The 12,214-nt window shown below is 34.8% G+C and overlaps 1 protein-coding gene across 4 annotated transcripts in view; it reads left to right on the top strand.

The window, feature by feature from the left end:
* The window catches only part of LOC128240741 (uncharacterized), a 105,874-nt gene that overhangs the window by 69,495 nt on the left and 24,165 nt on the right, over window positions 1-12,214 (top strand). For all 4 annotated transcript variants that reach the window (XM_052957556.1, XM_052957557.1, XM_052957558.1 and 1 more), the window contains 11 exons: window positions 356-445; window positions 783-905; window positions 1,237-1,452; window positions 2,638-2,811; window positions 3,827-3,919; window positions 5,432-5,523; window positions 6,610-6,763; window positions 7,097-7,214; window positions 7,768-7,972; window positions 8,980-9,211; window positions 11,485-11,586. In XM_052957556.1, coding sequence (XP_052813516.1) covers window positions 356-445; window positions 783-905; window positions 1,237-1,452; window positions 2,638-2,811; window positions 3,827-3,919; window positions 5,432-5,523; window positions 6,610-6,763; window positions 7,097-7,214; window positions 7,768-7,972; window positions 8,980-9,211; window positions 11,485-11,586 — 1,599 coding nt within the window. The remainder of the gene's footprint in view (window positions 1-355; window positions 446-782; window positions 906-1,236; window positions 1,453-2,637; window positions 2,812-3,826; window positions 3,920-5,431; window positions 5,524-6,609; window positions 6,764-7,096; window positions 7,215-7,767; window positions 7,973-8,979; window positions 9,212-11,484; window positions 11,587-12,214) is intronic.

The following is a 12,214-nucleotide window of genomic DNA, read 5'->3' on the forward strand; positions in this document are numbered from 1 at the left end:
TTTGCACCTGATTTTTGTGTCCTGCTGAACATTATTGTAGTAAAACCAGAGTTAATGCCCTTGAATTAGCAAAAAAATGGCATTTCTGGAATTGCTTCAATTCGGTGTAACGCACTAGGTACAGTGATCCAAGGGTGCCCTTTCATCAAGAGCTCTTAGAGCGATTTTGTACTAGGGAGAGGTTTTCAACAGGGCAGTACTATATACTGTTGAAAAAACTCTCCTACATGTAGATACCAAAATGAACTGTGTGCCTAGAAATCTTGATTGAATGGCCCCTTGTGCTTCAATTATGAAAAAAACCATGTAATTTGTGATATTGGTGGTGTGTAACCTATCATCACTATTTTTTCAGATCCCTAAAGCTGAAATCCCGATTAAAGAGCTACTGGAGCGATATCCCCAGATTGCTAGCTTTCACCGGGTCAGCTCAATCACAGGAGAGGTAGGTTTAATTGTAATTTTTAGCTTGTCTGTATTTTGCAAAAAAATCGCGATATTGTCATAGCAATCGTGTCATTGTCTGTGTTGGCAATGGCATACTGTATCTGTTAAAATAACCTGTTCTACAATCAGCATACATCTTTTGACTAAAATAGTTATATTGAAGCCATTTTGAAACACTCAACAGTTCAGTTTTCTGACCAAACTCAGATTCACCCAGTTCAGCTTATATGAAAAAAATTATCACAACCTTTAATAAATGAGAATATTATTAAACAATACTAAATGATATGAGGCAAAACCCTTCTTGATGTTAAAATTGTTTTCACATTTTTCAGGGTATCAAAGATCTGCAGGACAGTTTGCTGGATGTCACTCTACAGCAGGGCTACATGGGCGAGAAAATACCGCAAGTCTGGCTAAACTTTGAGAAGAGAATACTCGCAGAAAGACTGACAAAGGTACAAAATTATTTGTCTATTTTAATCCCCCCCCCCTGAAAAGCGAAGGGGTTATAGTAATGGTAGGCGTGGCAGGGGGAGTGGGAGTCAGAATATTTTAGCTTTTTTTTTAACTGGAATTTGTGGCATGTAGCTAATAATAAAAAAAACAAAAACATTTATAATGGCCAATATTTTATTATCAGTACCCAAATCATATTCTTTTGTTTTGATCATTAAAGTCCAATAAGGTAAACATGATTATGCATTTAAAAAGGGAATTTCTTTTTTGTATCAACCTTTATCATGTGCCTTTTAAGGGGACCTTGTCATTCTTAATTTCCCATTTCAGGTTAATTACATCAAATGGGAGGTTGCGAAGGAGTATGCAATGGTACAGGGAATATATGACGAGCGTGACGTTCGCATGGCAGTCCAGCTGCTGCACGATCTCGGGACCGTCCAATACTTCGACAACGATTTCCTCAGAGACTATGTGGTCATCAATCCACAATGGATCGTAGATGTAATGGCATGTGTGGTATCAGCTCAGAGCTCCCCTATTCAGGTGCGTTCTCTAAAATGGACATGTTGGTTGTCGGGTAAGTGTAGTGGTTAGCACATTTGCTTCTCACCTGGGCAACCTGGGCCTGGGCGCATGTGAGTTTGGTTTATAGTCACCAAGCCGGACAAGTGGGTTTTCTCTGGGTACTCCAGTTTCCCCCACAACACAAGACCACACTCTTGCATAAAATTGTGACAACGAAAGCGACTTGGTAAAAGTTAATACAGAGTCAGAGTTAGAGTACACATGCTCGTGTCCGCGCTATAATTTACTTATGCATGGATGGATTACCATATTACTTGGTACAAATGTTGACCTGATTGAGACGATGTGCAGTGACGGAGTTATTAATGACGATTTATGAAAATCTCCCTAGTTGTGGGCAAAATCCCCTTCTATTCTGAGCAAAATCATCTTTGAAGCCATCCAAATATATGTCTTGTATGCTATCAATAAAATATTGTTTTTGACCTGAATTTTTTTAAGTGCGCCTATTGGAGTTTCAGTTTTCATTCTTTATTTGAAATTAAATAGGCTGTAAAATTACACATTTTGAAATATTTTAAGGCCCATCGGCTAGCTTATTTGTTTATTTTCCTATATTTTTTACAAATTCTTAATACACTCATAAACCCCTTTCAAAACATAAAAGTAATATGGGTTTACAGGACATCCACACCTGACTTTCATATGATTTAGGAAACAATGCATTTACATAAAATAAGATAACAACACCACTTATTAAAATTAGACTTATGTACATATTAAAAATAAAGCTTGTTTCCATGTCTGTTATTTTGATGTGCTGTGTTTAAGGTAAGCCATTCATCATTCAGTTGCAAAGATGCATTTTAGATTTTAGAAGCATATTAACATTGTGTTTTTTTCTGTATTTATTTTGATTATCCATTATATTATTTTTGCATGGATTGCATTTTTGAATAACATCATAATGATGCTATTATTATAATATGATATATAAAAGGGAGGTTATAAAACAAAAGTTTATTAGTATAGTATTTTTTGTAATAATTTGTTTCCTAAAACACCCCATGTCTATATAACAAAAAGTTGTCAGGGAAACTTATTAACATTTTATAACTTTAAAATGAAACTTTACTTGTAGCATTTTTTTTTTGCATTAATGAATGGACTACCTAAAATCCTAACTAGTGTATTTTATTACAGAAAAACCATGGCAGGTTTCTTCACTCTGATATTACGACTGTTTGGGAACAATATGACCCCAATTTACATGAATGGCTTCTGAGATTGACAGAAGATTTTGATCTGACTTTCCCCCTCCCAACCGAGGCTGTGAATATTGTTCCCTGTCTCCTGTCTGGGGAACCCCCTGATGATGTAAGTTACTATTTTTAGAATTGCTATATTTAGAGATTGACTAAGATTACTCTATGGCCTGTCTCTTGCATGGAGAGCCCCCTAAGGATGTAAGTTACTATTTTTAGAACTGCTATATTTAAAGATTGACTAAGAATACTCTGTGATTGTGAACCCTCTGATGGTATAAGGTAAATTGTGGGTGATCTGCTTGGAGAACCCCTTGATGATGTAAGTTACTATTTCTAGAATTGCTATATTTAGATTTGTATTTTCTCTGCTGCAAATTTGTTAAAACATACATATTATTCAATGTTGGCTCTAATTATTTGTCATGTGAATTCAATTCAGATCAGAAAATTTAATCCAAGGACACGTGCGGAAGCATGCCTTAGGTTTTTTTAACAAGGACATTGACAAGTAATCATCTTCTCTGCTCTCATATCAGCTTGTTTATCTGAGAAAGAATACTAGAGTCAGAAAAAATGGGGTGTTCATGTTGATCTTTTCAGCAGAGCTCAAGTTTAAGCAACAGATGAATTATCTCCCTTGCATGCCTTTCAGCAATAAGATAATGTCAGAGAGGTGAAGATGGTTGATTCACCTCCCTATGGCTGGGACTGTACAACAGAGACATTGGAATTATCTTCCTTGTAAAATACTTAAATTATTTCCCTTTTATGCTCTTTTCAGCTTTTATGCTGTTTCCAGCTTAATCACACATAAAAAAGCACTGAGTTGGAAAAAAAGAAAGCAACTTTTCATCAAAGACATTTATAAAAATGTCTTCCTTGAACAATGAGGTTTACTTATCTCTTCCCAAGATTGTTCAACAGAGACATTTGTGAACTGTCTTTCTTTTGAAATGCGTAAATTACCTCCCTTTTGTGCTCTTTGCAGCTTGAATAAGCCAAAAACAGGACAGATCTCTCCATCTTTCTTCAGGGATCAGTGTCACAGATGTTAATGAATTATCTCCCTTGAATGCTCATGTTTTCAGTCATTGATAAATTACCCCCCTTGTCTCCTTTTACAGCTTGAGTGGCCCAGGAAGAAAGAGGGAGTCAGAGAAACAAAGATGGTGTACAGGTTTACCTACCTTCCATCAGGACTCTTCAACAGAGCTCAGGTTTTCCCACAGTTCAATTTAGTCCTTGGAAGATCAGATTTTTAACAGTTTTTATATATTTAAGTTCAAAAATTGATGTTTATGCCGAAAAAAGTCATTTTCCTAAAGCATTAGAAACATTCAATAGACAAAATATAAACAAGTTGTCAAAACGGCCAATCTGTGAGAGTTCAGCAAACAAACAAACAAACAAACAGTTTATTTTCTAGAAGGCCATCAGCCCATGCAAACATCACACAATACATACATGAAAACTACTTGTGCAAATTAGTGAGCATGGATAAAATAAAATAATAGTGTCTCTCAAAACATAGAAAAAGTACATTTTGATACAATGACATTGATAACTTATATATACAATACGATGTACTAACAGTCAAAACTTGTAACAAGTATGTAATGTTTATTCCTGGAAAAGTGAACTTCTCTTTTCAAAAGCTGAGTATAAGTAGTGAGCAGTTTTCTTCACAACATTTCCAATATTACAAGACATCAATATATTAAACTTAATTATATTTGGGTTCTCATAATATTTTCTTTCTATATATTCTTGTCTAATAGTATCATATAAAGGACACACCAAAAGAAAATGATATTTTGTCTCTACAACATCTTTACAATGAGGACAAAACCTTAACTGTCTTTCAGCATTCGTATAACGGCCACGTTCAATTGTTAGCGTATGAGCTGAAGCTCGAAAGCGAGCATATACGTTCCGAAATTTCCTAACACAAAGAAAATTTACATACGCTTCAGTCTCAAAATTGGTTTTAAAGCCGATATAAGATTGCAATTTGGCACTATTTATACAACTGCTACGCCATGACTGAACATATTAATCTTTAAGTCGTAAGTATGTTGCCATAAAGCATTTTTTATTGGTAATACAGTGGGCTTCCCAAACATAACCAAAGCCATTTGAAAATAAAAGTTTTCTTAAGTGGGTTACCCAATTCACATAACCAACAGTATCCAAAGATTTCAACATCGCATAACATTTGGACACATATCTATGTTTTGGCATACTTAAAAATTTTATTCAATAGCATATAACACGCTTAAAAGACAGTTAGTTTCCAATTTTCACAATATTCATACAGGTTAAGTTGCGATTGTAGACCTGCAATAGTATCAGACATAAGTGCTACATCATCAGCAAATAAAATCATGAATATTTCAATAATATCAGGTGAAAGTTGTATTCAGCATACTCCATTTTGATGTAGGAAGTCATACAATTCATTAATAAACAGACTAAATAAAATAGGACTTTAAATACAGCTCTTGCAGGTTATAGATAAAAGCTATATTCATTATAACATTATTTCATGAATTCGACATTTTATTATTGTTATTATGTTACAGATTTTACGGAAGCAAAATGATGATGGTATTGCAAAACTTTCGATATATACAAATTGCACAAGAATACAACCTCACAAAATAATTATCAATTTATAAAAAGAACCAAATAACAAAATGTTGCAGCAATTTTGTTTTATTTGCGTGTAGGTGCGACTGTTCCAGCTGTCAGATGGCAAGAAGGTATGGAAGAAAGGGTCGCTACTGGTAAAGAACAAGCACAGTGCTCTCATAAAACAGACGTAAGCTATTAAATATAAGAAGACATTAATTTACATTGCTAAATTGGGGCCAGTGTGAAATAAAGTTACATCATTTTCAAACTTTGTGACACGCATAACTTCCATTTTTCTCCATTAATGGAAAAGTTGGTCGCGTAACTGTTGAAAAACAAGCACAGCTAGTGCTATTAGATATATAAAGATGTTACATTGCTGAACTGTAGCAAGTGTGAAATGTTGTTTCGTCATTTGCAAACTCTGTTTTACACATTACTTGAATTTTGTCTAAAATAATTAAAAGTTTGATTGAATTTTATTTGAAGGGGACATGACTTGATATTTTCCTTCATCTCTTTTATAATTCTTGTGTAAATACAGACTATATGGTGTATCGCAGTATGTCTAAGCCCCTTGAAAGGAATATATATAGGTTAAAAATTTGTTCAATATTAAGGGGTCAAAATAGTTAACCCTTAATCTCCTGATTGGAGTGGTCTTGTGGTTAAGGTGTCCACCTACCTCCCGAGAGGCCCACCTGTGGTCATGATAACAAAAAAATTCAAGTCAAAGTCTAAACTCATATTGCACAATTTTTTAGTATCAAAAGTATCCAACAAATTTCATCATCTAAACTCAACTTCACACGGAAATGAAGATATGCAGTTTTGCCACTTGAGTCTGAACTCAGACTTGAAACTGTTTGTAACCATTGTACCCAAGAGCCATGTTACCTTTGCCTCTCAAAAAGTGCATCCCGGTATAACAAGTTTCTAAACAGGTTAATGAATGGATCTAGCTGTAGCACCACTATGTTGTCATTCATTGCAGGTCATCTTGGGTAGAAAAAAATATAATATTTTGGCAAATATCTCGTCAACTGGTGGGGATTCGATTCCTCTTTTGGTCTCAAAATTTTGTTCATTTCACACTTGGGGATTTGATGGGGTCAAGCCATGATGCAGCCGTTATATAGGGTGCAGGCAGACCTTTATAAAAACAACAACATATGACTGGATAATGGCTGGTTCATATCTGCTCGTAGCTGTCTTAACAATCATGTTAAAAATTACTAGTATAAACTAACCTACATCACTTTAACCATTACAGGGACAACAAAGAGCTAGTGGTATTAGTCCAGGGTCCACGTCCAGAGAACATCCTGTTCCTTATTCATGAGGTGTTTGAAAGTATCATCGAGGAATCATTCAATGGCGTATCTTATGAGCTGTACCTGCCCTGCCCAGACTGTGTAGAAAAAGAGGTACTGTAGACCAGTCAATATATGCAACAGTTTTATACGCTTGTCTTTGTTAAATAATCATGATCTAGCAGTTATTATTTGCAACAGTTTTATACGTTTGTCTCTGTAAAAAAATAATAATCTGGCATAGCATATGTATTGTCATTGGCAGCATCATTAGCAGTGTTGTTGGTGTATACAATCTTTAACTTTGGTCACTAAAATGAAGCATAAAAGAAGCTGAATATGAATTGAATTTTGTACCAAGATCTAAATTTATTTCATTTGTGATCACAGAAAAATATATTTTCTCGTGGCTGCTAAATATTAATGATTATTTCAATTTTATTTTAGGGAACCACCGACCCAGACCTGTTGTGTTCCAAGCTGATCCAGAGAGCCAAGGACCACAAAGCTCCATTCATTCAGTGTTATAAATACTTCCACTGGATTTCCATGGCCCAGTTACAAGGTAGCTTGATGCAATCATGTTAAGCCCATCTGTTTTTGAAGAATAATAGTTGTAGATAGCCCTTGAACAGCTGATGACCCCTGTTGTTAATAACTTCAGTGGGGTAAAGCTCAAGGTCACTTACAAAAAAAAAATGTCAAGGAGTATTTCATGGAAAGGAAATTTTATAAGCATTTTAAATGCTTGTCTGCAGATCCGTTCAGTAACATTTTATATATTATTTATTTTTACCTTGTGCATTCAGTGTTGTGTTTCCTTGAACTGAATGGATATGTTTAAACTAAATCAGAACAGCTTAACCGAGGACCATGAAACTTTAGTGGTAGGTTGCCTTTTGCTAATATGATCCCTTTTTGGCGTCGATTGTCAGTTGATCAAAGGTCAAGGTCACTGGCTCAGGAAAACTTTTTCTTAAAACACCTTTATTTAGTCCCACATGTTTCTGACAAAGCGGCACTTAGAGGGCAAATTGTTTGACAAACTTCCTTGCTGAAATTAGTTAGTTTGCTTCGGAAACATACTAAATTATCCCTGATATCACTTATCTTTACAGAAAAAATGCCGACAGACAGCCGTGAGGTCGCAGATTTTGACTTTCAGCTACAACAGAGTATTGTGGCCTTACAGGAGCTGAATAATGAACTAGTGGTGGATTGCGCCATCATTTATGCTGTCTTGGACATTCCGGGACCCAACGATAGCGATGCGATTTCCCCATTCCAAATTCGTGATGATATTATTGGCTGGGGTCACACCTGGTAGGTTATATGGAATTTTTAAATATAACTATAACAGCATCATTATAATTATGTTGACATTTCATCATAAAATATTAACTTAAAGCTGAGCATATATATATATATATATATATATGAGAGACAATTTTGACTTTAAAGCTGCACTCTCACAGATTTACCATTTTTACAACTTTTTTATTTTTTGTCTTGGAAAGAGCAAATTTTTGTGTAAATATCTGCAACCCAATGATGTAAGATTGCTGAGAAAAATCAGATCGTAGATATTCATATTTCCTTTCGAAAATTATTGATTAATGGCTTAAACCGTTACTAACAGTATAAGAAAAATGCATAAAACATCAATTTTTGAACTTAAATATAAAAATCTGACATTTAATTTTTGTCAGCAGTCTGATATAACTGGTTTCCATGGATTGTCGCAAAAATTGGCTTGTTCCAAGACAAAAAAAAAAAGTTTTCAAAACGTTCAATCTGTGAGAGTGCAGCTTTAAGAGCCAGGTACAATTTATCAACGCAACCACTGACATCTTTGAAGCCAAAGCAGTGTAAGATAAATATTTTGTGTTTTCTCTTTAAATAAAAAAAAAATTGAATACTTAATTTGTTGCAAGTACTTTAAACTCAGAAACAGGTAAAAAAAAATGGTTTGTGTATTGGTAAAAAAGAAATGTGCATTTGTTTGTTTAAAAAAAACTTGATGTTTAGATTGACCTCTAAACTTTACTTTCATGATCAGTTATTACTGCAAGTACATTGCTTTAATTTCACAGGGTTTAATTTTTGCATTTTTTTCTGGAATTATTGTATTCACATATTTTAGACATGTAGTTAAATATTAACTTATCAAGTCAAATGATGAAATATTTGTGTCACAAACCTAGTCAAAATCAAAGAATTGTAGGAAAGGAACCTCACAAATTAAACTAAGCAACACTCATACATGGAAGACAATGAGTTTTAATCATTCCTGCCTGAATTTGCTAAAATGATCATCTACTGATTTTCAGTTGGATGGCAGAAAATGTCAATGAGGTCAGCACAGTGGATTTGACGGCAGCCATTAAAAACTGCAAAATCCTCATAGCGCTTGTTTCTGATAGTTTTGAACGAGACCCTAAGTGTAACAACTTACTGGTTTACGCTCGCGAGATACTGAACAAAGAGACAATTATAATTGTTATCGGAAACTCAATGGAATGGCAGAACAAGGACTTGGGAATGAAAATTGGACAACAGGAGGTAAGGTTGTACTGGTACAATATTCAGTGTGTATATACACCACGTAATAAATTACATCATAAATGCTTCATCGGAAGGCAATGTTTTGCTTCGAATGAACACATAAGACAAAGATAACTTGACTAGTTCATCACCATTTTAACTGAAACCTATCGCAGTCTATGCTGCTTACAGATACCTGCCTTTGGTCCTTTACCAGAGTTTGATTGAGAGTTTAGTTTCTTAAAACACTTTGACAAACCTTTTCACAAAGCAGCCGCCTGATGGAGCACTGTCAAAACATTTTGGAAACAGGTTTGTCAAAGTGTTTGAAAAAACTATTCACGTTATCAAACTCCGGTAATAAAATGAAGACAGAGTTTAAAGTCTTCATTCAAAGCAGAACATTGCCTTCTGAGGTAGCATTAATGATATAATTTATCACATGGTATTTGAGAGTTTTTCTTTGTAACCCTTTGTGTAGTTTTAAATTCTCATGTTAGAACGGTAGCCATCAACCAGAGCTCGATCACCTACCATTGTAATATTAGTGTGCAGATAAATTACAATGATATTCCATTACATATTGTATGGTAAGCGGCAATATAATAAACACAATGACTAGACCAGGGGAGGTATTCAATATGCAACTTTAAAGTAAATCTTACACTCATACATATTTGACACATGCACTGTATAGGTCCTCTATTTATAACACGTAATTGGATTAGCTATATCGTTGTAAGATCCAAGTTAGACAGACATTGGATACCTGTGACCCCTGCTTTTTGTGTCGCCTGAAAAGACGACATATAGGGGTTACTTTTGTCGGCGGCGGCGGCGGCGGTGGCGTTGGCGGCGTCCGCGTCCCATTTTTGCTTGTCCGGGGTATATCTCCTAAACTATTAGTGGTATCAACTTAAAATTTCATATGTAGATAGATCTAATTGAGGGAAAGTGCAGTGCACAAGAACTGTTACTCTTGCTTCCATATTTTTAGAGTTATTGCCCTTTGTTATTTTTCATGCTTAAAGTTTTGTCCGGGGCATATCTTGTAGAATATAAGAGTTATCAACTTGAAACTTCATATGTAGATAGATCTCATGGAGGGCAAGTGCAGTGCACAATAACAGTAACTCTTGCTTTCTTAGTTTTAAAGTTATTGCCCTTTGTTAATTTTCATGCTTAAGTTTTGTCCGGGGCATATCTTGAAGAATATAAGAGGTATCAACTTGAAACTTCATAGCTAGATAGATCTTATTGAGGGCAAGTGCAGTGCACAAGAGCCGTTACTCTTGCTGCCATATTTTTAGAGTTATTGCCCTTTGTTAATTTTCTTGCTTAGGTTTTGTCCGTGGCAAATCTCGTAAACTATAGGAGGTATCAACCTGAAACTTATTCCGTAGGTATATCTGATTGAGGGAAAGTGCAGTGCACAAAAACCGTAACTCTTGCATCTATATGTTTAGAGTTATTGCCCTTTGTTAATTTTCATGCTTAAAGTTTTGTCCGGGGCATATCTTGAAGAATATAAGAGGTATCAACTTGAAACTTCATAGCTAGATAGATCTCATTGAGGGCAAGTGCAGTGCACAAGAACTGTTACTCTTGCTGCCATATTTTTAGAGTTATTGCCCTTTGTTAATTTTCTTGCTTAGGTTTTGTCCGTGGCATATCTCGTAAACTATCAAATGCCACCTACACTTGAAAGTTAAATGGCAACATCATTGTCTATAAATGAATAAAGTGCCAATCTAACAGCTATAATGTCGACAGTAAATAATTCGTCAGGCGACACATCCGACTCGCGTAGTTCTAGTTTGAAATTATACATAACTTGTGTTTCCCTATTGTTGTGTATATAATTACAATAACACTAGTAGAGGGTGTGGTTATTATTACATAATTCTGCATACTTAAAGCTGCACTCTCACTTATTGACCGTTTTGATAACTTTATAAAAAAATGTCTAGGAATAAGCAAATTTATGCATAATATGTTCCTTCGAATTAAGACTTAAAACAAAGATAACTTTATTATTTCTTTACTATTTTAAATTATCATTGCACAGTCTACGCCCCTGTTCTGCCTTTGGTCTTTTACCAGATTTTGATTGAGAGTTTAGTTTTTGAAGTTTGTGAAGAAACTAATCTCCTCATCAAACTCCGGTAATAAAATGAAGGCAGGGCTCACCACAGCTGAACACTTTACTGTGTTAACATTGACATAAGACCGTATAAATGTGGATATATTTTGAATATATGGTTGCACTAATGTATATCATCATATTGCAGAGAAAGCTCATGGTGAAGACAAAATCCCGTTATGAAGTTGCTGGCGGAAGACGCGATGAACTAAAAGAATGGCTTGCAGAGAAAATGCAGATGATGAAAGATGTAAAAATATACAAGTTAACTATTCCGTGCACATTTATAACTTTTTATGCCCCCACAAAGTGGCGGCATATAGGGTTGCCCTTGTCCGTACGTACGTCTGTCTGTCTGTACGTACGTACGTCCCGAAGATTGTTTCCGATCTAATTCTTGAAAACTGTTTGTCCAATCCTCACCAAACTTTAAACACATGTTTGTGACCATAATATCTTGATCAAGTTCGATAGTCATGGAAATCGCTTTAGTCATTTAGGAGTTACGGCCCTTTTTTTTCAATAATACATGCAAACCTACCATTGACTGACTTATATATATATATATATATGATGTTATATGTATACAAAGGACAGGTAGAAAGTAAATTTAGAACTTTTTAGCAGTAAAGTTATCAGTAGTGTCACACAAATCACATGATGATGATCGATCACATGACATCATCAAAAATAAATAAAAAATGGTTTCATTGCAGTTGAATCCTTAATAGTTTTTAACATGAAAACTTTTTGATTTAGTTCTTTAGTCCAGTGTGAAAATATGTGATTTTTTTAAGCTAGAATTTAGGTACTTGTTCTAGCCAGCAAAGAAGATCAGTGCTAAGTCAAGAGAAATAACTACATTATAGAGATAAATG

Source organism: Mya arenaria, chromosome 7 (assembly GCF_026914265.1).
Source record: "Mya arenaria isolate MELC-2E11 chromosome 7, ASM2691426v1".
In the NCBI taxonomy this organism is placed as follows: Eukaryota; Metazoa; Mollusca; class Bivalvia; order Myida; family Myidae; genus Mya; species Mya arenaria.